Source organism: Oenanthe melanoleuca, chromosome 2 (genome assembly GCF_029582105.1).
Source record: "Oenanthe melanoleuca isolate GR-GAL-2019-014 chromosome 2, OMel1.0, whole genome shotgun sequence".
Lineage (NCBI taxonomy): Eukaryota > Metazoa > Chordata > Aves > Passeriformes > Muscicapidae > Oenanthe > Oenanthe melanoleuca.
The window spans coordinates 18,010,902-18,033,558 of NC_079335.1; the positions used below are offsets into that span (position 1 = coordinate 18,010,902).

The window sequence follows — 22,657 nt, forward strand, 5'->3', positions numbered from 1 at the left end:
CCAATTCACAGACTACAGCAGTGACCAAGAAGCCACAAACCACTTCTAGTCCTTGGAAAAGTGAGAATTAACGAAATGAAAATTTCCCAGATAGTCCTAGCTAGTAACCCATGTCACATGCTGCAAGTCTGAGCTGATTTGATGGAAGAAAATTCCTTTCTGTATGTCATCTGATAACTAGCTTGACTCTGAGTATGTGGGAAACATATATGAATTAGACATGAGTTTTGATCTAGCATATTATTTTCCCCTCATTATGGCCAGTCTCTGGTCATCCAGAGGAAGAAAAGTAATTTTCCTTTGTTCTTGGGGAGCTGTTGCGTTTTAGAATTGATAACCTTTCAAGGTTTTTGGCTGGGCCCTGAAGTATGAACTATGTGCAATTTATAAACTAATGTGTTTCTTTTCAAGAGGTATCTCTGTGGGGAATTGTTAGCAGGTTATTGGCCAGTATTACATATTGTCTTGTTTTTTCCTGCATTTCATGTCATTTGAGCTGAGCTGTATTGGTACCTATAGGTCTTTTCCTCTAGGAAGCAATTTTTGTCTCTTAAGATGACTCACTTTGTGTGGGAAAGGGTACTTCCAGCTGTGAAGATACCCTTTTTGTTACCTTATTTGCAGTTACAACACATTTCTAAAATGCTTTGTTTCTATTTCATTCATTGATACCTGTCTTCTGCATGGGAACTCCTGTAAGGAGTAAAGGAACAAACCTGGCTATCCAGAAAATTTTGCATATCCTCATTTGCTTTGTTATCTATTTCTTCTCCATCAAAGTGTGTTTCCCATCATGTAGCTCAAGCTGCCTCCTTCTTCAGGCAGGAATTGAAGTCTGGTACTTCACATGCAGGTTGTAGGAGCACAGGATGAGTCCTTGGAAGTGACCTCTCTGGAAGGATTTTGGATTTCCCTTAGCAATATCCTGCTTGAAGCAGGGTCAGGTGTGATTCCAGGCCAGGTTAATTGGGTTTTATCTGTTTGGGGCTTGAAATGTCTGTGCCTTCATTGAACTGTTCAGGAGTGTTGTGACACCACTTGGAGTCCTGGACTTACTCAAGCTGAGTAACTCTCGGAGTAACCACAGCATCCATGAAGCTTTGAATTTCCTTCCTGGGCAAGGGTAAGACAGTCTTTGCTCCCTGTCCAGTGCTTCAGAAAAATTTTGACAAAAAATCGACTTGATTTGTAATGGATTCAGCCAAAGAAGACAACATGGGATTTAAGTGCTGTTGGTTTTCTAGTGCAAACATAATCATTTTCTACTCTCTGCCAGCTGCTGTACTGGGGAAATGCAGTGCTGCATCTACACAGTACCCAGCTCAGTTTCTCTTCAGACAAATCATATCTACCAGCTTAGTCCTCCACAGTGCTCTGAGGAACAACTTCCTTCTGTGTGGTCAAAGCATCATTCCCAACCTATGGATGCCTAGCTTGAAACCCTGGTTCCCTCCATCAGGCTGGGACATCTGTCAGATCCACTTGTACAGGCCCTCACTGAAGCTTAGGTCGGAGCTAGCTTTGCTCAGTGTAAAGAGCTGTGCAATATCTCTTCTGCAAAACTTCTGATACTGTGAATATAACCTTACATACATTTTAGGGTTCCCTACTTAGCTGCTCATATCTAAAGACATTAAATCTTCTAGACTATTCACAGCTATCTAAGCCTTGATTTTTTTCATTCTTAGAGGCTGCCACTTTCTGTACCTTTCCATTTAATAGTGCTCTTAAAAAATGAAAAAAAGCAAAACCTCCATTACATGCTGTTCACTATTTCAGATGTTCAGTATTCATGAAACACTAAGTGTTCATGAAACACTGCTGTATAATCTGGAGAACTAAGGCATGTTCTTCACTGTTACAGATTTACAATTGCAATCAAGCATTTATTTGTTTCCTTTGTCACTTCCTTTACATGCTGGTTCTGTTGAACAATAAAATGTGACTGTATCAATAGCTAAGGTGTGGTCATTAGTTTACTGGTTCCTAATATAACAATGCAAATAATTACTTAGTCTTTGCTTCTGTTTATTTCTGCTGGAATTTCTGTATGAGTCCAGATTTGGTATCTATGACTTTAAAAATATGTTTCATTCCATCTTCTAGGAAGTGAAAAGAGAGACTTTGCTTAAACTCTTTCTCTAACTATTTTTTTTTCTATTCCTCAGTCTTTTCTACCTTTTTTTAAAATATTTCAGTAAAAGTATGAAAAGATAAAGTGAAATATCACCTACCATGCATAAAGTCTTCTTGTATATAATTTTACTTTGTGTCTTAAGCAGAGTGTTCTGGATCTTCACATCTATAGCTTCAGTGCTGCCAATAATGTTTTGTCTTCTGTGGTTTGGGTGGATCTGGATTTGGAACTGTGTTTTTGTTGGAATGCCTCTACATTGAATCCCTGCAGTTTTCAGTGCTTGGAAAAGTTATAACTTACAATGGAAGACAAAGTAAACCCACCATCAAAAGAGAAAAATTAAATCTCTGTTTATTCACCTGCATGCTAAGATGAATCTTATTCAGAGCAGCTAGCTGAAATACTCTAGATATTAAAACACTTGAAAAAAAGTAAATTTTTTAAAATGCCTGGGACTTTGTTCCAATAGGATTTGTGTCCCAGATGTTGATTCACACCAGCAATGCTGGATAAAATTTACGTTGAATGTGCTATCAGATAGTGGCACAGAAAATGCACATGGGGAAAATGCATTTCTGTGCAATTTTGTAATTAAGGAATAGGCTACAAATGACTATAGCATGGGAATCTGAAATGGAAAAGTCTGAGAATGGTTTCCAAGTGACTTGTAAATATCTGAGAGGTGAAAAAACTCTGCCTTGTGGACTCCAGGGGCCGGGCCTCCCCACCAGCATGGTGCTTTGAGAAAAGAATAAAGTGGTGTTTGTTGTTTTAAGTTTTGTTTCCTTTTGCAGCTTTCACACCAGCACTACATATAAAGAGTTGGTCTAAGGTATAGTAAGTCTAGAAGTCTAGTTTCTAAACTTCTTCTTTCTTCCAGAAGAGGCATAACTATTTTTCTGTATTAGAAATGTAACTGCTAGCCTCGGTTTGAGCATCTGCTCATGCTTCCCAATGAAATTGATTTTCAATGGAAGGCAAATAAAATACCCATTTGAAATAAGCTGAGGAACATGGTGGTTTTCATGTAGTGTGTTCCCTGCATACCTCTTCCCACATACAAAGCTTAGAAGGAGCTGCTGTGCCCAGATATGGGTAAGACATAGTAGATGTAAGTGCAAAAGAGATAAAGCCTCAGCTGAGGAATTTTTCAAAAACCTGTTTGGGAGGACACAGTAATGATTTTGAAAACCCACAATTTCTGCTGTAGATGGTTTAAGGTCAGCTCCATGCAGGCTTCCTGTCTGAGCAGCCAGGTTCTTCAGCAGACACTCCAGAGCTGAGACTGGTGAGTTACCTTACCCTGTGGTGGCCTGAGGGAAGGGAGCTGTAGCTGTCCCTTCATTGAAACCAGCCCTGAGGAAAGAGGAGATTTCCTCAACCCTTAGTGTGGGGAGATTTCGTTGACCCTTAGTATTTAATTTGTCTGTCAGTGTCCCAGTACAGGGGACATTACATTCATTACTGCTCACCTTACAGTGAACAGTCCTGGGTCAGAGGGTGCTTTGGCTGACTTGGGCAGGGACACCCCAGCAGCACAAAGGGACCCCTCAGTGGTTCTTCCCACTTTGTGTGTTACCTGCTGCCAGTGACTGCTCATGCCCATGGAGGAGTCACACCAACAGATTACAGAATAACACTCTTTATTAATATAAAACTGTGTCAGATTTGAGGATTACCAGTGATAATATCTGACTGCAAGAATGTATTCAAAGCCATAATGCTAATCCCCAGTAAAAGTATTCAGTGTGCACAGAGTATCGCTCTTACCCAACAAGTGTCCCTGTGGGGGGAAAACAGGTTCAGCTGTTGACAGGTCCCAGCAGTTACTAATGTTTCCCCATTCTCAGCTTACTATTTCTTTATGTTTAGGTGGATGGGGCTTGAGTGGCTTTAGTCTGTAACTGAGTGGTGTGAAATTATCTTGCTTTGCTGTTAAAAATACAGTCCAAAAGATATAGAGCACAAGTTTAGTGAGGGGTGGTCATATCTTGGAGTCTGGTAACTTTGGATGGACATTAATATTAAAATGATGTTATAAGGAACTGAGCTCACCTGAGGAGAGCAATTTCACCACACTTGCTGACCCCAGAGCTGGACACCTTCTCCTATCTCCCCTGGCTGACAGGTGCTGTGTAGTTTATCAGCTGCAAGCACCATTGAATTCCCCTCCCTGTGAGGATTTCTACAGAAAAAGATTTCTACAGGCTCTATAGAGCCTGCCTGTGCTGTCTCCAGCCTGCTCCACCCTCCCTTCCATCCCTCTTGGTTGCAGATGATGTGTCTGGGGAGTCATTGTGCAGCATTCCAGCCAGGGAGCAGCAGCTGGATTTTGCCCTGTAATTTCCATAGCATTACAACTTATGTCAGGATGTGAATGTAACTTCTCAGTTTCCAAGTATTTTGCCTCCTGTCCTCTCTTAAGACAAAAGAACCCCATTATTGCATGAAGGGCATTTCATAGACAGCTGAGCATTGGGGTAGATCTGAGGGGTAGAGCAGACTGGCTATCTGGCCTCTGTCCCAACACTTGATTTGTGCAGCCTTCATCAGATATAAATAATCTGTGCAGTGGCCAAAGTCAGTGGCTGTGGTGTTCTTCCTCCCTGTCTGAATTTCTGGGGTTTGAGGAAGAGGAGCAGCTCCTTTTTAAGGGAGATTTCTACATTTTACTCTATAGACATGCAAAAAGAAGGAAGTGTAATTAATTAAACATCTAAATAACAGCATTTGAGAGACAAATGTACTGTATGTTAAAAGCCCTCATGAGTTTTATAATTAGAATTTCTTAATATTACTATGGATGAAGCTACTGAAACTATCACATTATCTGGGATTTATAAGGTATCCTAAAACCCAATGGGAGTTTATGCAAAGATTATATAATGAGTATTTTTGGGCAGACTGAAGATGCCAGGTAAGAAAAAGACTTTTGAGATTTGGAGCAGACAAAATTTCCCAGAGCTGTGCAAATAGTATGCAATTGGTAGGTATTGTCTGTGTTTCAGTACTATTAGGCCTATAGGGTTTCTAAAAAAGCATCAATCTATCAACTCATAAGGAGATGAAACAGAGGTCATCTTGTAAGGACTCTTCTCAGTCTGATGAAAACTGAAGCAGCCACTTTACAAATCAACAACTTCAGTTGATTAAAGTAATGCAATTTCTTACAGCATCTGAAATGGATTGGCCTATAAATTAAAACTCAGAAATGGGATTGTCAACATACACATGAATGTGCATCATGTAAGACTTTTGAATGCCAAAATGAGTACTTGGTGGGAATGGGTGGGGAACTAGGAAAAGAAATGACCTGTGAGAGGTATTTGTGAACCACTTGCTTGGTAAGACTTGGTTGTTGCTGTTTGTTTTTTTTTCTTTCCTGGACAGACTCCTGTTTGCTTGAACATGATGGAACAGGTGTTTTTTTTTTTTTTTTTTTTTTTTTTTTTTTTTTTTTTGTTTTTGTTTTTTTTTTTTTTTGGTCTCAGGTGTGTGTGTTGAATTACTCTCAGTTACAACAGGAAGACCTAAAATTAAACTGGTGAATCTGTGAACAGAAAATATCAATAAAAGCTAACATTTCCTAGGGCATTGCAACAGGGAGTATGGCACTTTCCTTTCTCAGTCTATTTCTGTAGTTGTTTTTTAGGAAGGCAGGTGATGGGCTGGTGTTTGTGACTTACAACAGATGTTCTGTATTTTTTTTTTCATTCTGTAGACAGAATGAACTTCCCATGGATAAAATGTAGATTGGTGACAGCTCTGGATTTCCATACTGGAAAGACAAGTACCATCAGCAGGGAAACACTGGGGAAATGCAAGAGGTCAGAGCAACCAGACTGCTCCATTTTCAGGGGCAGAGGAAATGTCTAGGAACTAAGCAGAGAGAAATTGTGGAGGAGAATTCACATCCCAAGTTGAAGAATGAAGCAGCATTCAGTAGAGTGAAGGCAAGTGAAGATTGGTAGACTGAACAGTGAATAGAAGAGGAAAAGAAGAGTTAAATGTTTCCAGATGACAATAGGTATCCAGAAAGTGAACTCTGAGAGATACCTTTAAAGGCTCCAGATGGTCAAACAAAGAAAGATGGCAGAGATATCTCTGTCAGTAGCAGTTCTCCCAGCTGGAATGAAAATCAGTAATGTTCTCAAAACATCTAAGTAGCCAAGCATCCTGAGACCAACATGCATGTAATTTTATTGGTAGACTTCTGAACTTGATAGTCAGTATGCAATGGTGCTAATGCCTAGAGTCACTATTGAAAATATCTCAACATGTAGGTGATTTCTTCCCAGGGTACTGAAGGAGAATAATATCAAACTGATCCTCATAGTGATTCTCCATGTCATGGTGGTGTGGAGTTCCACACAAAAAATTCTGAAAGTATTCAGCTGGATAGCAACAGTAAAATGTTTTGATTTGGAAGTGGAATAAAATGCTGCTGTCTTTTGAAAATAGATAGCATGAAGATAAGTTTCTTGGAAGCTTACACTAAAATAACTAGAAAGACATTATATCAATAGTGAGATAATGAAATGAGCTAAGTGAGAGTAATTTAAGCATATAATTGTAATATTGAAAATATTGAAAATATAATTAAGACCTCCAAAGGAAGTGAAGGAATAATAAATAAACAGACAAAATTGTTCACTTACAAGAAAACTTTGATGAGATTTATACCAAGCTCATTGAAGTGAAATGCCGCCCTACAGTTAATCTGTCTTCAGAGGAAGAGTGGGGAACATGTGTTTTCTCAGTTGTGGAAAGTTTCAGAGAAAATGATCCTGAGTGGTGAAGGCCTGGTACCCTGAGAAGGAACACTGGGGGAACTCCTGTATATTAAAAAAAACCAAATTAATGGCTGCCTCCTACCCAGAGCAACATGGTACATGGGAAATGGTATCTTTGTGGTCAAAAAAATTTACATAGCACATGAATGTTTCAGGAGAGTAAAATCTAGGAAAAGTAGAGAAGTTTTATCACTTCTTTATTTTGCATTGGTGCAGCTGTTTTTCCAATGCTGAGGGTTTTTCTGATTATCCATAAGCGTGTTGATAAAATTGTAAAGGACTGATCAAAGGACTGGATACTTTGCTTTGTGGTGAGACATTCTGGAATCTTTCTCTGTTTTTCTTACCCATGAGAAAGCTAGGACTTGACCTGATCAGAGGGTCTGCACTGGGGAAAAAAATGCAGAAAAACTGTTAACAAACCGGCAGGCAAAGATATAAAAAGGTCCAGTGGTTGATCCTTGAAGTTCAAAATTCCACTGCACATTTTCAAGTGTGAGTGATTAGCCCCTATGATATCTTAACAAAGGTTGTGGTGGTTTCCTTCCCACTGACAATTTAAAAATTAAGATTGAATGGTTTCTTAAATGATATGTTTCAGTAAAGCAAAAGTTCTGTGGCTTCTTTGTACAGGACATTGGCCTAATTGTTCATAAAAATCCCCTTTGACCTTGAATTTTAAAATTCTCTTAAAGATAATTACTAGAAACAAACTAGTTTTTTTGGTTTGGTTTTTTTTTTATTTATTTTTTTTTTTTTTAAATTGAAGATTTCTGCCTTAAACTTTTGCTTTTACAAAGTTCTAATGAAAAATAGGTATTTTTCTTGGCAAGCTTCTGTTCATAGCCAGAACAGATGTTTTTCAACTGTAGTGAGCTTGCAGTGTTACAGTCATAGTGCCTTGGTATACTGTGTACTATTGGTTAATCTGTAAGGCTGTATTTTTTGTTCAATTCCTTGGTGCCCCTGAAAACATGCACAAGTGTATTTTATTGAGATTTGTGTGGGATATCTTCAAAGCATTAATTTAATTCAGGATTATGAAATCTACCATTTTGCAATAAGTGCAGCACGTAAGGGTCTTTCAGTTCCTCACCTCCTCTGAGTCCCATCTGCACATCTCGTGTTTACACTGGTAAGTGTCTTGGAGACACTTTCTGCTAGATCTGTTCTAAAATCCAGTTACCAGCATTCCTGTGGCTGCAGTCCCAGTTAGGGTGAGTGTCATTAGGCTGGCCATTGTATCAGTAAGCTCAGTTTCTGACTTCAGAGAGCTCAAAAGACCAAAGACTGCCAAAGAGAGACACAGTAACCAGATAGCAAGTGATATTAGGGGCAATAGTGAGCATGCTAGCCTGGATCTCTAAGGAAATATTATTTAGGGAATGACATTACTGCTGGTTTTCCGCCAGGATCTTCTCTTTCTCCAACTGGTTTTGGATTCATTTGTCCATTTCAGCCTGGTATTTACAGAACCATAAAAATACCAGGTTTGTCTGGTGAGCTGAAGCACCAGGTCCAAAAGAGCTTTGTGACACCCAACAAATGGGTATGCAAGAGAGACACAAATTGGAAGCAGTAGTATGGGCTGCAGGACAGTAAGATCACAGAAAATCAAATGATCTAGTTCTCTGGCTTACAGAACAACTTGTATTCTTGTGGGGAACAGGCTAGACTCATTCTGATTCTCTTGTGATTTCAAACAGTCATAACAACTCCCTTAAAACTGCTTCAGCAATGTGGCTTAAATACATTTGATCTAGACAAGAGTTAAAGTAATTAGCTGACATTTGATTTTACTTGATATGGATCCAAACCATGAAACTTTGAACACCCTTAGGGTTCAGAAGTGTTTCATTCAGTGTTTGGGTACTAATCTGTGTTCTCAAGTAACCTTTTGAAACTTGGCAAATTTAATACCAGATTTAAAATAAAGGCATTACTTGGGGAATCAAGTGTGTAAATGCTTTTTCTTTAACTACAGAGGTGCCCTGGACTATAGCTGTAGAGCAGAAGGAATAGAAAATCCATTACCTATTAAGGTGTATATTTGTGTTTATATGCAGTGTTTCACACCTGTATGAACTTATGTGGCTGTACAAGATGTTACTCCTGCTGCAAGGACCTTACAGTCTTAAAGGAGAGCCAGGGCAATCATGTGCTTTGAGAGCCAGAGGATGGTGCTAACTTACAGCATGTGTGCATTTTCAGTTTTGTGATGTGATGACAGCAGCACTCTGACACTGGTTAACATTTGTGGGCCTTGGGGAAGGAACAAGTCTCCATGAGGGATCTGGCTGGAGGAGACCTGCCTGCCTGGCACACTGAGATGAGGAGGGTGTTCCAGGCAGGGTTGAAATAAGGATGAGTAGCATGATGTTTTACATTGCCTGTGATGCAGTCAGTAATCTGGAATGTGATAGACCATGTTTTATAAGCTTGTTATTTTTTCTTGCAAACAAATACAGAGGGGAAAAAATAAGTTATGAAGGAATTTAAAGGGAAGTGTACAGAAAAGCTGTATGTGATAACAATACATCCAATTTGCTGCCTTAAGAAACTGAGATGGGAAGGGAAGAATTTAAAGCAGGGAGGATTTGGTAGGATTTAATTATGGCCTATGTATATAGAGTCAAAAGAGGCACAGTGAAGTTTCAAGATGGCATCTTTAAGTGACCCCCAAACCAGTGCTATGGTATTTGATTTGTTAGTGTATATGTTCTTTGTCCAAGTAATTTGTTAGTATATCATATCACAATTTTCCCTGGCTCTGGGAGAAATTGAAATAATGGAAAGGCTGCAGAATTCAGAGCTTCCCATGAAGCTCTGAAAATAAAACGAGCAACAACAATGTGGAAGAAGATTGATTCAGTGGTATACACTTTACAGTAACTTACTGTATGCAAATTACCTGGAAATTATTCAGTTTAATGCCTAAGCAGCACGATGGGAAGTTTTCAGATTTTTCATAAAGTTTGCTCTTAGTAATGCAACATAGAAATCATATTATCTTCCCCTTACCGTTATAATTCTTCAGTGATTTTTAATTTCTTAATGTGCTGAAGAAAGAAAAAAGCTAGGAGACTAACAGGGAAATTCATCAATATGTGATCATTAATTAAGTGATGATTTTGAACACTGTCCAAATTCAATGTGTGAGTTAAATAATTGTTCATTTAAGTAACAATAAATACAATATATCTGAGGATTTCAGAGCAGTTTACAAGTTTTGAATCTCACAGCATTCTTATAAGAAGGTAAAAAACTACAACTATTGAAATAGAAAATCAGTTTTTTAAGGCTGCTCAGGAGATGAAGAAGGAGGAGTGCCCAGATGTCATGGTTTGGGAAACCTATATGATTTACAGAATTAATATATTACTCTTTAATATATCTCAAGTTGGCCTTAAGCTGTGGAAGATGTGCCTAAGCAAACAATAGCATTTGATAATGGAAGATCATTTTATGCTGTTAGCTCCTTTTCTGTGGAGCTGAAGCCCAGAGGAGTCAGCATAATTAAGCTTTTCTGAAGAAAAAAAGGGTTATCAATAAAGACATCTTACCAGAAATAAACAGAAAAGGTGCTTGGGAAGAGTAACATGTGGCAGTAATAAAGGAAAGTTGGACAGTAGAGTCAAACTGAGACACATTTTGTGGCCATGAAGTCAGAATTTTCATGGAAATCCATAGGAGAAGATGGCAAAGAGACCTACATGGAGGGCTGATATGTGACTGCTCCAGAGCCTAATTCTTGCTCCACGAGATCATAGAATTGTTTTAGTTGGAAAGACCTTTAAGATCTTTGAATAAAGCCATTAACCCAGCACTGCCAAGTCCACCACTAAACCATGTTCCTAATCACCACATCTACACATTTTTTTAATAACTCCAGGGATGGTGATTCAACCTCTTCCCTGAGGAGCCATTTCCAAGGCTTTGCAACCCTTTCCACGGAAAAAGATTTCCTAATATCCAATCTAAACCTCCCTGGCACAACTTAAGGCCGTTTTTTCTCCTTGTATGGCTTATTACTTGGGAGAAAAGACTGAATTCCACCTTGCTAGAACTTTCTTTCAGGTATTTGTAGAGAATGATGTGCTCCCTGATCCTCCTTTTCTCTGCTATAAACACCCCCAGCTCCCTCAGCAACTTCTCACAGGACTTGTGCTCCAGACCCTCCACCAGCTCTTCCCTGGACATGCTCCAGCACCTCAGTGTCTTTCTTGTAATAAGGGCTTAAAACCCAACACAGGTTCTGAGGTGTGGCCTCACAGTGGCCAGCACAGAGGGACAGTCCCTGCCCTGGTCCTGCTGGCCACGCTATTGCTGATCCAGGATGCCACTGGCTCATGTTCAGCCACTGGGCAACTTTCCAGCCACTCTTTCCCCAGCCTTTACATTGCACTTGACCTTACTGAAACTTACACTCACAGCCTTGGTCCATTGATCCAGCCTGTCCAGATCCCTCTGCAGAGCCTTCCTACTCTCCAGCACATCACCACTCCATCATCTGCAAACTGACAGAGGGTTCCCTCAATCCCCACATCCAGTTCATTAGTTAAAGACATGAAACAGGACTGGCCCAGTACTCAGTACCCCCAGTACTCAGCCCTGGAGAGCACCACTGGTGACCAGCTCCCACCTCTGTTTGCCACCACTCTCCTTGCCCAGTCATCCAGCCTGGTGTTTTACTGAATGAAGAGCACACCCATCCAAGCCGTGAGCAGCCAGTTTCTCCAGGACAGTGCTGTGGGAAATGGTGTCTAAGGCATTACTAAAGTCCATGTAGAAATATCTACAGCCTTTCCTTCATTATCATGTGGATTGTCTTGTCATGGAGGAAGATGAGGTCAGGCAGGCTGGACCTGCCTTTCATTCCCTGCTGGCTGGGCCTGATAACATGCTTGTCCTGTGTGTGCTGCATGATGCACTCAAGGTGATTTGCTCCATGACCTTCCCCAGCACTGAGGTCAGACTGATGGGTCTGTAGTTCCCTTATCCTCTTTGACTCATCTTCTAGATGGGTGTCACACTGGCCAACCTCCAGTCAGCTGGAACCTCCCTGGCTGACCAGGAATGATCCTCCATCAGCTCCCCCAGTAACCTTGTGTGGATTTCATCCACGTAAACTTGGATGGGTCTAATGGTTGCTGACCATTTCCCTGTGGATCATGAAGACTTCATTCTACTCTGTCTTTCAGCTCAGGGGGCTGGGTAGCAGAAAAAGGCTGGCCTTATTACTGTTACAGACTGAAGGAAAAAAGACATTATACACCTCAGCCTTTTCCTTATCCTTTGTCACTGCATTTCCCCCACTTTCAATAAGGAATGGAGATTCTCCTTAGCTCTACTGCTGTTGCTAATGTATTTATAGAAATATTATTACTGTTATCTATAGAAGTAGCAGATGATGCTCTTATTGGGCTTTGGACCTTGTAATTTTTTTCCCTGAATAACCTCATGATATCCTTGGAGTCTTCCTGAATTGTCTGCCCCTTTTTCCAAAGGTTATAAACTCTGTTTTTTTTTTTCCCAAGTTCCTACCAAAAAGCTCTCTGTTCAGCTAGTCTTCTTTCCTCCTGGATCACCTTTTGGCATGTGGCATCAGCCTGCTCACTCTTTTCACTCTTTTATTATAATACAGGCCTCTCTGAGGAACCTTGAATAAGCTGGAGGTAAAGATTTACTGAGAGTGACATCCAAGGAGAATGAAAGAGAAGTCAGAAGTCTACAGGGTTGCCCACCATGTGTTAAGCAACAATTTCTTTGTCATACATGGTCACATATCATTTGATGTGGCTGCAGACAGTGAGAGGAGGGATGTATCCATGCCTAGTTCATAATTTGTTTGTTTGTCTTCTTGTGTGTCTTTGAAGAAGTGGGTTGGGAATGAAATTAATTACAAGATGAAGTGTAGGAAAAGAAACATCTCAAGTCTTTTAGGCAACAGGAGATGGGAGCTGTTGTAGGAGTGTAAGGCTGTTGGTGTGTTAGGGTGTCTCATTACAAGAGGGTGCTGAAGAATCATACATGCACCATGAAGGGTAAGGATTCTTTTCCCATCAAGGGGATCTCACCTGGGTGAGACTGGTACCAGAGGACTCCAACACTCAGAAAGTGTCCCACTGACCATTTCACAGCAGATTGCTTTGCTTGCTGTCCTGCCTGCCACCCACCAGGATTGTTTGTGCAAGATTGGAGTTGAATGCTGTCATGCTGAATTTAGTGAGTCCTGTGTGGGGAATGGGAGCAGAGAGGGAATTGGAATGTGGTGTGCAGATGTGTGAAGGTGAGAGTAAAGCTTATCAGCTACTGGTTCCAGAGGGTGGTGGGCTTTTCCTTGGTTTTGTTCTTGACTCTGCTGGTGAAGTCATCAGTTGAACAACCTCAATTATCCAGCAATACAAGGTGAAAGTACCAGAACACTTCATAAGGGTATGAATAATTTTAAATATTTTAAAATATAACGATTAAATGTAGGCCCTTTTGGTGAGCTGCTCCCTGGGTGGCCTCTATGAAAAACCTCTTGAGACCCCAAAGACATTTTCCTTTGTTGTGTAATATTTTTCTTTTGTCTTCAGTAAACCAGGTTTGAACTGGCAAATTTCTGTGAAGTCCTGTATCCAATTTAATACTTAAAACAGACCTGGAAAGTTATGCTGGTTTCAGGACTGTCTTGAGTCATCCTCTCTCTGCTAACCTACTGTGTTGACCCAGCACCTGAGAAGGACTGGACTGCCCATGGGGACAAAGGAGTGTTCTGCAGCTTTGCAGAAAGGCAGAATAATACAAACTCATAAGAGTAAAGAGTGATGTAGCTGACGTTTGTGTTGCAGTTATCAGCCAAGTAATTAAAAAAAAAAAAAGAAAATAATCCAGCAAAATCAGAGCGTAGACTTTGATGCACAGCAGCTGGTGACCTAAAACAGTAACCTGCATTAAATGTGCTCCTTGGGTAATGGCATATAGTTTTCAGCCCATTTTGGGTAAAAATTTGTGGAAGATGGCTCTTAAAACTGCTTCCCTTTTTTTGAAAATATTGTCTTGATACTCAGATGAAGAAGAGTCTGCAAGAAGACAGCTGTTCTAGGTCCCTGAGAGCAAGGGGACAGCACACATTGCTAGTGCTGTACCTCTTCTGCAGAGGTTTCTGTACTCAATATTGCTTGCTTCACAAATCAGAAATTGCATTAGTGGTGTTGCTCAGTTTCCATGTGCATATATCAGGGTGCTGAAGTTCTTATATCTTGTTGCTGTTGTCTGCTTATGTCCCCAGCTTCAAACTAGAATCCAGCATTGAAGTTTTATTTAACTTTATACCGTGAACTTTATAAAGCTTGATCTCTGCTTGCTTGTGCCTGTGTTTTAAATGTGGATAAAATCATTAAACTACCCGAAATACAATTAAAAATGTAGAGATTGCATTTCTTTTTATTCAGTGCCAGCGCAGATGTCTGAAACTCAGTGCACTTACAGATCCCTTCAAAACTTTCTGTAGTCATGCAAAAGATGAGTAACACTCTAGAGGATAGAGAACCTCCAGCCAAAATACTTCTCAAACGATCTTAAAGTGCAATTTATCTTCTTACTTTGCAGCTAACTATGGACCAAATCCAATTTGCAAGGGCTGCTTGTCGTGTTCAAAGGACAATGGGTGCATCAGGTGCCAGCACAAGTTGTTCTTTTTCCTGCGCAGAGAGGGGATGCGGCAGTTCGGGGAGTGCCTGCACTCCTGCCCCGCGGGCTACTACGGGCTGCGGACGCCTGACATGAACAGATGCTCACGTGAGTCCCTGAGCCCTGCACTCCTTTTTGGCAGGAGGCTCTAACTCATGCTCGGTTCTTAAGATGGTACGTTGTGAAACTGAGCTGTATTTTCACAGGTGCCTCAAGATCATCTTGAAACTTCTTTGCTAAAGAAGGTCCCAGCTCATTCTGAGATGTTTAACATTAACTAATTGATGAATTGACCTATTTATTATTATTATTATTATTATTATTATTATTATTATTATTATTATTATTATTATTATTATTATTATTATCATCATCATCATCATCATCATCATCATCATTATCATTATCATTATCATTATCATTATCATTATCATTATCAGTTTAATTCGAAGGGTAATTTAGGGAAAAAAAAAAATATGATTCATGCAGTTACTCCTAGTTTTAAGAAACGAATTCCCACTCTATGGAAATAAAAAGGATTCAGAATGAATTTAACATGTAGGTACCAACTCTAATATATGGGTGGGCTCCTTGTCATATTTTTTCTTCCCACACAAATTTCAGGTGACCAGACACCTCACACCAGACATGCTTTAGTATGTAAGTGTTGCTAATTTAATAAAACAGATGTGCTATTAAAAACAAACAAACAACCTTCCACTTTTAGTGAAACATTTTATTTGGAAATTTACAACCTGCTAATGTGCAACAAGATTCCCTGTTTGCATGTTTGTGCCTAGAAGCACAACTGTTAAAATCCACAAGTGCTCTGGTATCTCACATTATTTCACCTCTGTCTGGCATTTCTGCTGATCTGTATCGATTTTTCCATATGCACATACATGGAGTATTACCCATATGGATTATTAATCATTGCTGTTACTTCTAATTCCTATTTATGGGGAGAATGTTTTTGTCATAGTGTAACCAGAATCAGGTCACCTGACATAAGAACCTGAGGTGAGAAATAGCTTTTCTTTGTTTCCTGCAATAATCAAGTGTCTGCTAAATGTGTGGCACCTTTCCCCTAGTGCTGTGCCATGTCCCTGGGAGCAGTGAGCTGTGAGAAAGCTGTGCTGGTTTTCACATCACACATCATCTTGAGACTCACATGAGGTCACTCAGTGGCAGTCTGGCCTGGATGAGGAGCACTTATGGCCATGCTTGGACCTGCCCCAAGCTATCCCACCTCTTTCTCCCCATTCCCTGCGTGGGCTCCATGGATATAATATTCCCAACTGCTGTGTAATACTGCAGAGTGCTGCCTAATCTGTACCAGGTGGTTAAGTTTTGATAAAAAATTAAATGAGACAGTGTATGGTTTATGCATCCATTCTGTAAAGTAATTTAGAATCTTGGCCTTAATTTTTATAACACATTTGTGAATTCAACAACTTCTCTACTTGAAACCTTTCAAAGCTGGGCTGTAAATACTTCTCCATGTAAAAATGTTTTGAGTATATTTGTAGGTTTGGGAAATAGATTAATTTATTTGTATTAGCCTGTACTGTACTTGTGAGAAAGGCAAAGTAGTCTGTATTGACAGTATTCTTTACTTTCTTGAAAAGAAAAAAGTAGAAAAGTTAATTGCAGAAGGTGGAGGGTGAATTTAATGTTTTCTTTTACCACTTATGTAAAGTGGGCTTTCCCCCTGAATTACAGGGTTGATTTTGAAAAGCATAAATGCAAGTTGTGTCTAACCCATTCTGGCATGTGTTGGGCACTTGATGTTTATCTCAGCCTCCTGCCTTTGATAGTCTCCCCCTGTGAGAATAATGATACACTTGCATTTATGGACCAGTCCTGGTTCCCTTCTGATGATTTTTGTATTGTATATTTTTCTGTTAGTGTACCTGCTAACTGGTGTATTTATACATCACTTCTCTTTTTTTTTTTTTCTTGGTTTGGTATCTTGGTTTGTGCATATGAAGCATTGTGGTCACACAGATATTTTGTTGATTGAAGTAGAGTTGAAATAAGCATCCTTAAAAATTGAACAGGTTTCTTCCTACTTGCTCTTCTTAGATTATGCTTACAGATTCCATTGCTTAGATAGTATTATCTCAGCTAAAAATAATAAAATTTTTGGCAATATTAAAATCCTTATGGGAGTTATAAGGCTTGAATTACATAAACTGAAATAATTTCTGCCCTATTAATGTCTTTATAGGCACAAAAGCTTTTAAACATTTTTTTACTCTACAACTTTCCCATTTTTGCTAGAGAAGCTATATAACATATTTTTATGGAAAATGTCTTGATTTTAAAATCCAAACATGGTCAGCGCCAAATATAACACAATAAATACCACAGCCAAGTGCAGCAGCTCTAAAATGATGGAAATGTTGGATTTCAAGACAAATTTTCTTTTCTACATGTAAGCAGTATGTGTGCCTAGAATTTGCCAAATGGTTCTAGACTGTTTTTCTAGTAACAGTGAATCATGAAATTTGAGACCTCTTTGTCTCTAGAAATCAATGTAGAGTTTCCTGCTGTATATGATTTCCACCTTGAACACTGCAGTGTGAGAATGCAATCCTTTTGGACATGAACTTGGAAAGTGTCATATCTCTCCTGTAGAAGAATGCCCAAGAGACAACCTGTGCTTTGCTAATTTTCCAATAAATTTTTAGTGATTAATGACTTTGAACTGAACTGCTCCAACAAGAGATAATCTCATGAGGAAAAGACAGAACTGAATTTAAAGAATAAGATGAAATCTGTCAGTTTGTTAGTTGGACTGATTAATGGATCAAGCCTTTCTTGAATGTTTCAACTTAGTCTGTGGCCATAGTAACCTTTAAAATTTTAGGAGGAGAAACCACTCTGAGACTAGAAATTACAGCTCCCTTCAGCTTTGGTTGACTACTTATTTGTTTAGGTTATCCCTCTTTCTCCTACTTGGGCCTAACATTGTAATTTCCCCTTCCACTTACCTACAGTAAAAACAAGATAAAGTTTTAAACAATTTGAGCATTAATTAATCACATTTTGTTAATTCAACGCATTAAGAAAGGTAATGAATTATTTAACAGTGTTACAAAATAACAAGACTTTATTAATATGCTGTTACTTGAACTATACTTATGTAGTATATTAGAGCATATGACCCTTTGAGACTGCTGCAATTGCAATTGTAGCAGTCAGTGGGTTCAATTACCAAAAAATTCTGGAGAGAATTAGCACAGAAGGTGTTGCTGGTCAATGGCAGATCAGTGCAGAGCCAGTGAACACTTTGGGATGGCAGTGTGAAGTTAGATCTGTAGCACCAATGCTGTTCTAGTGAGCAGCAGAGGGATGGGAGCAGGAGCTGGAAGGAGTGGGTGTCATGGTCATGGAGACAGCCTGGGGATTGGAGAAATTATAGAAGAGTCAGGTTAAAGTCCTAGTTTATCTTCAGCTGCAGTTTAATTATCATTATGATAAGCACTCACTAATCCTAAGCATTATGATGAATGTCACTCTGATGAATTAATATTTTAATTTCAGAATTCTTACAGTACTCTTAGTACTCTTTCAGTATTTTCCCCTAAATTGCATCTGATACAGATTAAATAACACGTCTTTCATGTTTGGAGTAGTTTATTTTTCATTGGAAAAAATGAAAATAAACTGTCTTGGTGGAAATCTCCACCCAACCTTCATCCAACCTACACTCCACCCAATCTTCACCTACCAATGCTTCTTAAAAGATAGTTATCTCAGGGACTCTGCTGTGACAAAAAAGAAAACTGGCATTGCAGGTAAAGCAGAAAATATGAACTAGATGGGAGTTTTGAAGTATGAAATAGGATTTATTAGTTCATTTTTTGTTTAAATATGGGTTATTCACATAGGTACTTACATTAAGTAGAGATAGTTTTATGGAGGGAATCCCCAGTGTAAAGTGAGGTTGGCTTCCACCTGCCAAGAGTGTCTGTATCATATCAAAGAGTAACTTCTATTGAAAGTTTTTCCTTTAGTCCCTCTTCCACACAAACAGAAAAGCTTTTAACATGTTACTCCCAATATGTTTTTTGAAAGCAATAGTTAAAATGTTTAAAAAGTATTGTGTCACTTGCATGTGAGGGAGGTTTCAAGATGCTGAATTTAACTTTAATGTTCTGTTCTGCATCTTATCATTGGAACTACATGATTTGTAAAAACCTTGATGTCTTTTCAGGTGGGTGGGTAAGAGGCAAATGTTTTTTCTGAATATTTAAATACACAGGATGTTTGACTCAGGCATTGCATTTAATAAAATACTTGCAGTACACCTTGAGTGTAAGAAACCAGATTAGCAATTAAGTATCTCCAGAGCAGCTCACCTAGATGGTTTTGCCTTGCAATTCATTAATCTAGGAAAGTGTTTTTGCAGGGTCACGGTGTAGACATTGACCAGGATCTTGTTCTTTAGGGACTGGTTCAACCCGTGTGGAAAAGGAATTATTATTCTAGGGAATTTCCTATAAAATGAAGTGTGAACAAGAAGCCCAACTTGTGCTGCTTATATGAACTCGAGTTTTAAGAGCCCCTTTGAAAAGTGCTGGATGCAGGAGTTGGTAGCATTCAGGTTATGTGTGGTTGTATCTAAACAGAGCCAGCAGAGGTTATCTTTGTCAGGGCAAGGCTTCAAACTGATGCTCACATTCCTTTTAGCCAAGCAAAGGTCACCACCACTTGAAATATACATTTTTCTTTTCATTCAAGCTGCCTAATTTGTTGTCAATGCTATGAGAAATCTGATCTAAAAAGCCTCATATTTCCCTAATTGCTAGCAAAGGATTTTACACACTCACACACACGCTGTTTAAGTATTGTGGGATGCCCTGCTTTGGCCTGATGAAGTTCAAGAATAAACATTAAAATCTGTTTCATAAAGATTGGCTAAATTTGAAGTGTCGATTTGAAATATTTACTAATTGTTATTTCAGAATAGTGACCTTATGGTTTGTGCTTTTTTCCCCCTTATAAAAGAATGAAGAACAAATGAGTGACAAAATGACCAAAATTATTATGATATTGTTGCATGACATGAATAAAAAATGCCTCTTGCTGTGGCTTCAGATGGCTGAACAGTGGATACAGTTACTGCAGTTTATTTAATTTTGTTAGCTGAAGGATTAGATTTTTTAAAAATTAATTGTAAAATGATCATTACTGTTCCAGATATATTGCTTATCCTTTTTAATCTTTGGTATATTTTTTTCTGGTATTTTTTGTAGTTATGTATGTTATACATATGATCATTAATAACTAGTTCATTTCCAAGTTGACATGTTTGAATATAGAATAGGATATTTCTGAAAAGCCTACACCTGAGTCATCTATTGAAGGTCATATTCCTCTTAAAATTTCAGAGAAATACAACATTTCAGAAAGGCAATAGCTGTTTGGTTTGGCTTTTTTCAGGTTTTGGTTGGTTTTTTTAATCTATTGGTTATGGTAGATGTCTCTGAGTTTTTTAAGGATAGTTATTTTTGTGGATTAAGTGTCTCAATAATAGAGAGGAGTTACATTCAGAAAAGTTGAGGCTTTTTGCACATCCATATGTGTGGACAGGGACATCAGAAAAACTACATGAAAGCATCCACTCAGCTATTTATAGGGTCAACTCGTAGAAAATAAATGTATCCTGTATCCATTGATAAATTATAAACTGAAGATAATATGTATAATACATTCATACTTCCCAAAATAATTTGTTGCATCGAAATTACTTATGCATGAAAATAATTTATACTAAACATTTTTCCTCCAAAAAGATGTCATTAACTGAAATATAATTAAACTAGGTGTTTTACCTACAGTTTGATTTTAAAAAATAGGAATAGAAGGACATGGAGGAAAAAGTGATAAACACAGTTACCTCTAATTTCATCTATGTACCAGATGGATTTCAGGATGATGGCATTATAGCATTTCTGGCTTTGCTATTTTATTGCTTTATAAGTCCCTTCATTTTTAGTCTTACCCTAACTTTGCTGTCTCACTGTTCCTTATGATCCTTTTGCTTTAGGGTGCAGGATAGAAAACTGTGACTCCTGCTTCAGCAGAGACTTTTGTACCAAGTGCAAAACTGGCTTTTACTCGCACAGAGGCCGCTGCTTCCGAGGGTGTCCCGCTGGCTTTGCAGCCTTGGAGGAGCTTATGGAATGTGTGGGTGAGTTCTAGCACAGCAGCACTGCTGAAGTAGCTCTTTTGCCAGTGGCCATATTCAAATATGGCACCACTTTACCATGATGCTTAGTATTTCTTATCAGGAAATACTCAGCAATTAATTATTATTGATTTATTTACTGATAATACTACTAATTTTTTCAAAACTTTAAAATACTGCTTCAGTGGGAATGCCAGAAAGTTCTGTCCTCTTAACTGTAAAACCTTGTATGAAGATTTGCAACTCAGGATTGTTTGAAGATTTGCTACTCAGAATTTGTAAGATTTCAGGACTTGTGTCAGAAAAAAACTGTTCCTTTCAAGAGTATTGCTTGCCTTTCATGATGGAGAAGACTTGAAAATGTGAACTTCTGTCACCTGAAGTTTTCAAACCCAAGTGACAACCAAATAGGTTCTAAATATTAGGTAGAGAATAGAAGTCAATAATTTAAGAAGTAATTATTTTAGGAGAGTTTATTAATATTTGGGATTGTCATAACATATCAAACACTGTTCAATGTTCTGGTGTTTTTTGGTTGGTTTGATGCTGGCTAAAAAGATTCAGGTTCTGTAGGAGATTTTAATTTTGTTTCTAGCTTTTACCTGCTAATAGTAAAACTGCCAAGTGTTGTTTTCTAACAGTATAGAGTATATTCCAATAAAAAAAAAAGAAAAAAAACCCAAAAACCAGAAGAATTGCTCACTTGTGTTTTCTTTTGCTTTATCAGAAGGCTGTGAAGTGGGTCAATGGAGTGAGTGGGGAACTTGCAGCAGAAATAACAAAACATGTGGATTTAAGTGGGGCCTGGAAACAAGAACAAGACAAATAGTGAAGAAGCCAGCAAAAGACACAATACCATGTCCAACCATTGCAGAATCCAGACGGTGTAAAATGGCCATGAGGCATTGTCCAGGAGGTAAGTGTAGCCCAGAATAATCTTTATGAGCTGAAGGCCAGGTTCTGTCTGTTCTGTCAGCCAAGGCTGAAAAGCAGCAATACTGCCTCAGTCCTGGTCTGTATAGTGAGACTCCAGGGAAACACTCAGTATGGCAGTAATCAATCTGTGAAACTGGGTTTTTCCTGGTGTGCTACTGAGGGTTTTTCAAAGAGGAGCCTCATGGAAGAACTGTAGCAGGTTGCAGTTTGAGCTTCAGCATGGAAATGATGCTGATGGTGGAAGAATAACTCGTTCTGCACCTGGAAGGAAAGATTATGATTCTAAACCTCTCTGCAGGTGGCACACAGTGTTGGTGTGATGAGTATTTAAATTAAAAGAAGTTAATTACACATGGCATTGTTAGCTGTAACTATTAGCAGGAACATGTTATTTCTTTTGAATATTGTAGATTGAGGCTGAACTGTGGTACAAGTATGATGCAAGTAGAACAGCAATGATATCAAGATTTTCGGGATGAAAATGCCTATGGCAATTGCCCCAAGTAAATAAAATCAAGTTTCTTTATCATGGTGTTGCAAGACTTAAACAGCAATGCTGATGTGAAGAAGGAAATAGAGTTTCAAATTTGGGTTTGGTTTTTAGGCTCCAAACTGGCACTTCACTGGTAGAGTGTTATCTTTCAAGTTGAAAAATTTAGCCTCTCAGATATGTATCCTGACCATTGAAACAGGTTTCAAAATTTGTAGTAGAGGTGGGTTATCAGCAGGTGATAAAGATGCCCTTCCTTTTGGAATCACAGTGTTAAATAAAGAAAGAACTTCAAGACACCTCTAGTCCAACCTCCTACTGCTAGCTGGGTCAACTGTGAAATCAGACAAATAAAAAAAGAAATAAAGGATTGAAGAATCCTGAGGAAAGCCTTAACATGATGAATAGGATAAACCTGAAACAGC

At 38.8% G+C, this 22,657-nt stretch overlaps 1 protein-coding gene across 1 annotated transcript in view; it reads left to right on the plus strand.

Moving 5' to 3' along the window:
- RSPO2 (R-spondin 2) overlaps positions 1-22,657 on the plus strand; it is a 97,402-nt gene that overhangs the window by 39,544 nt on the left and 35,201 nt on the right. Inside the window, exons 2-4 of the mRNA XM_056484204.1 lie at positions 14,527-14,715; positions 20,666-20,809; positions 21,534-21,722. Coding sequence (XP_056340179.1) covers positions 14,527-14,715; positions 20,666-20,809; positions 21,534-21,722 — 522 coding nt within the window. The remainder of the gene's footprint in view (positions 1-14,526; positions 14,716-20,665; positions 20,810-21,533; positions 21,723-22,657) is intronic.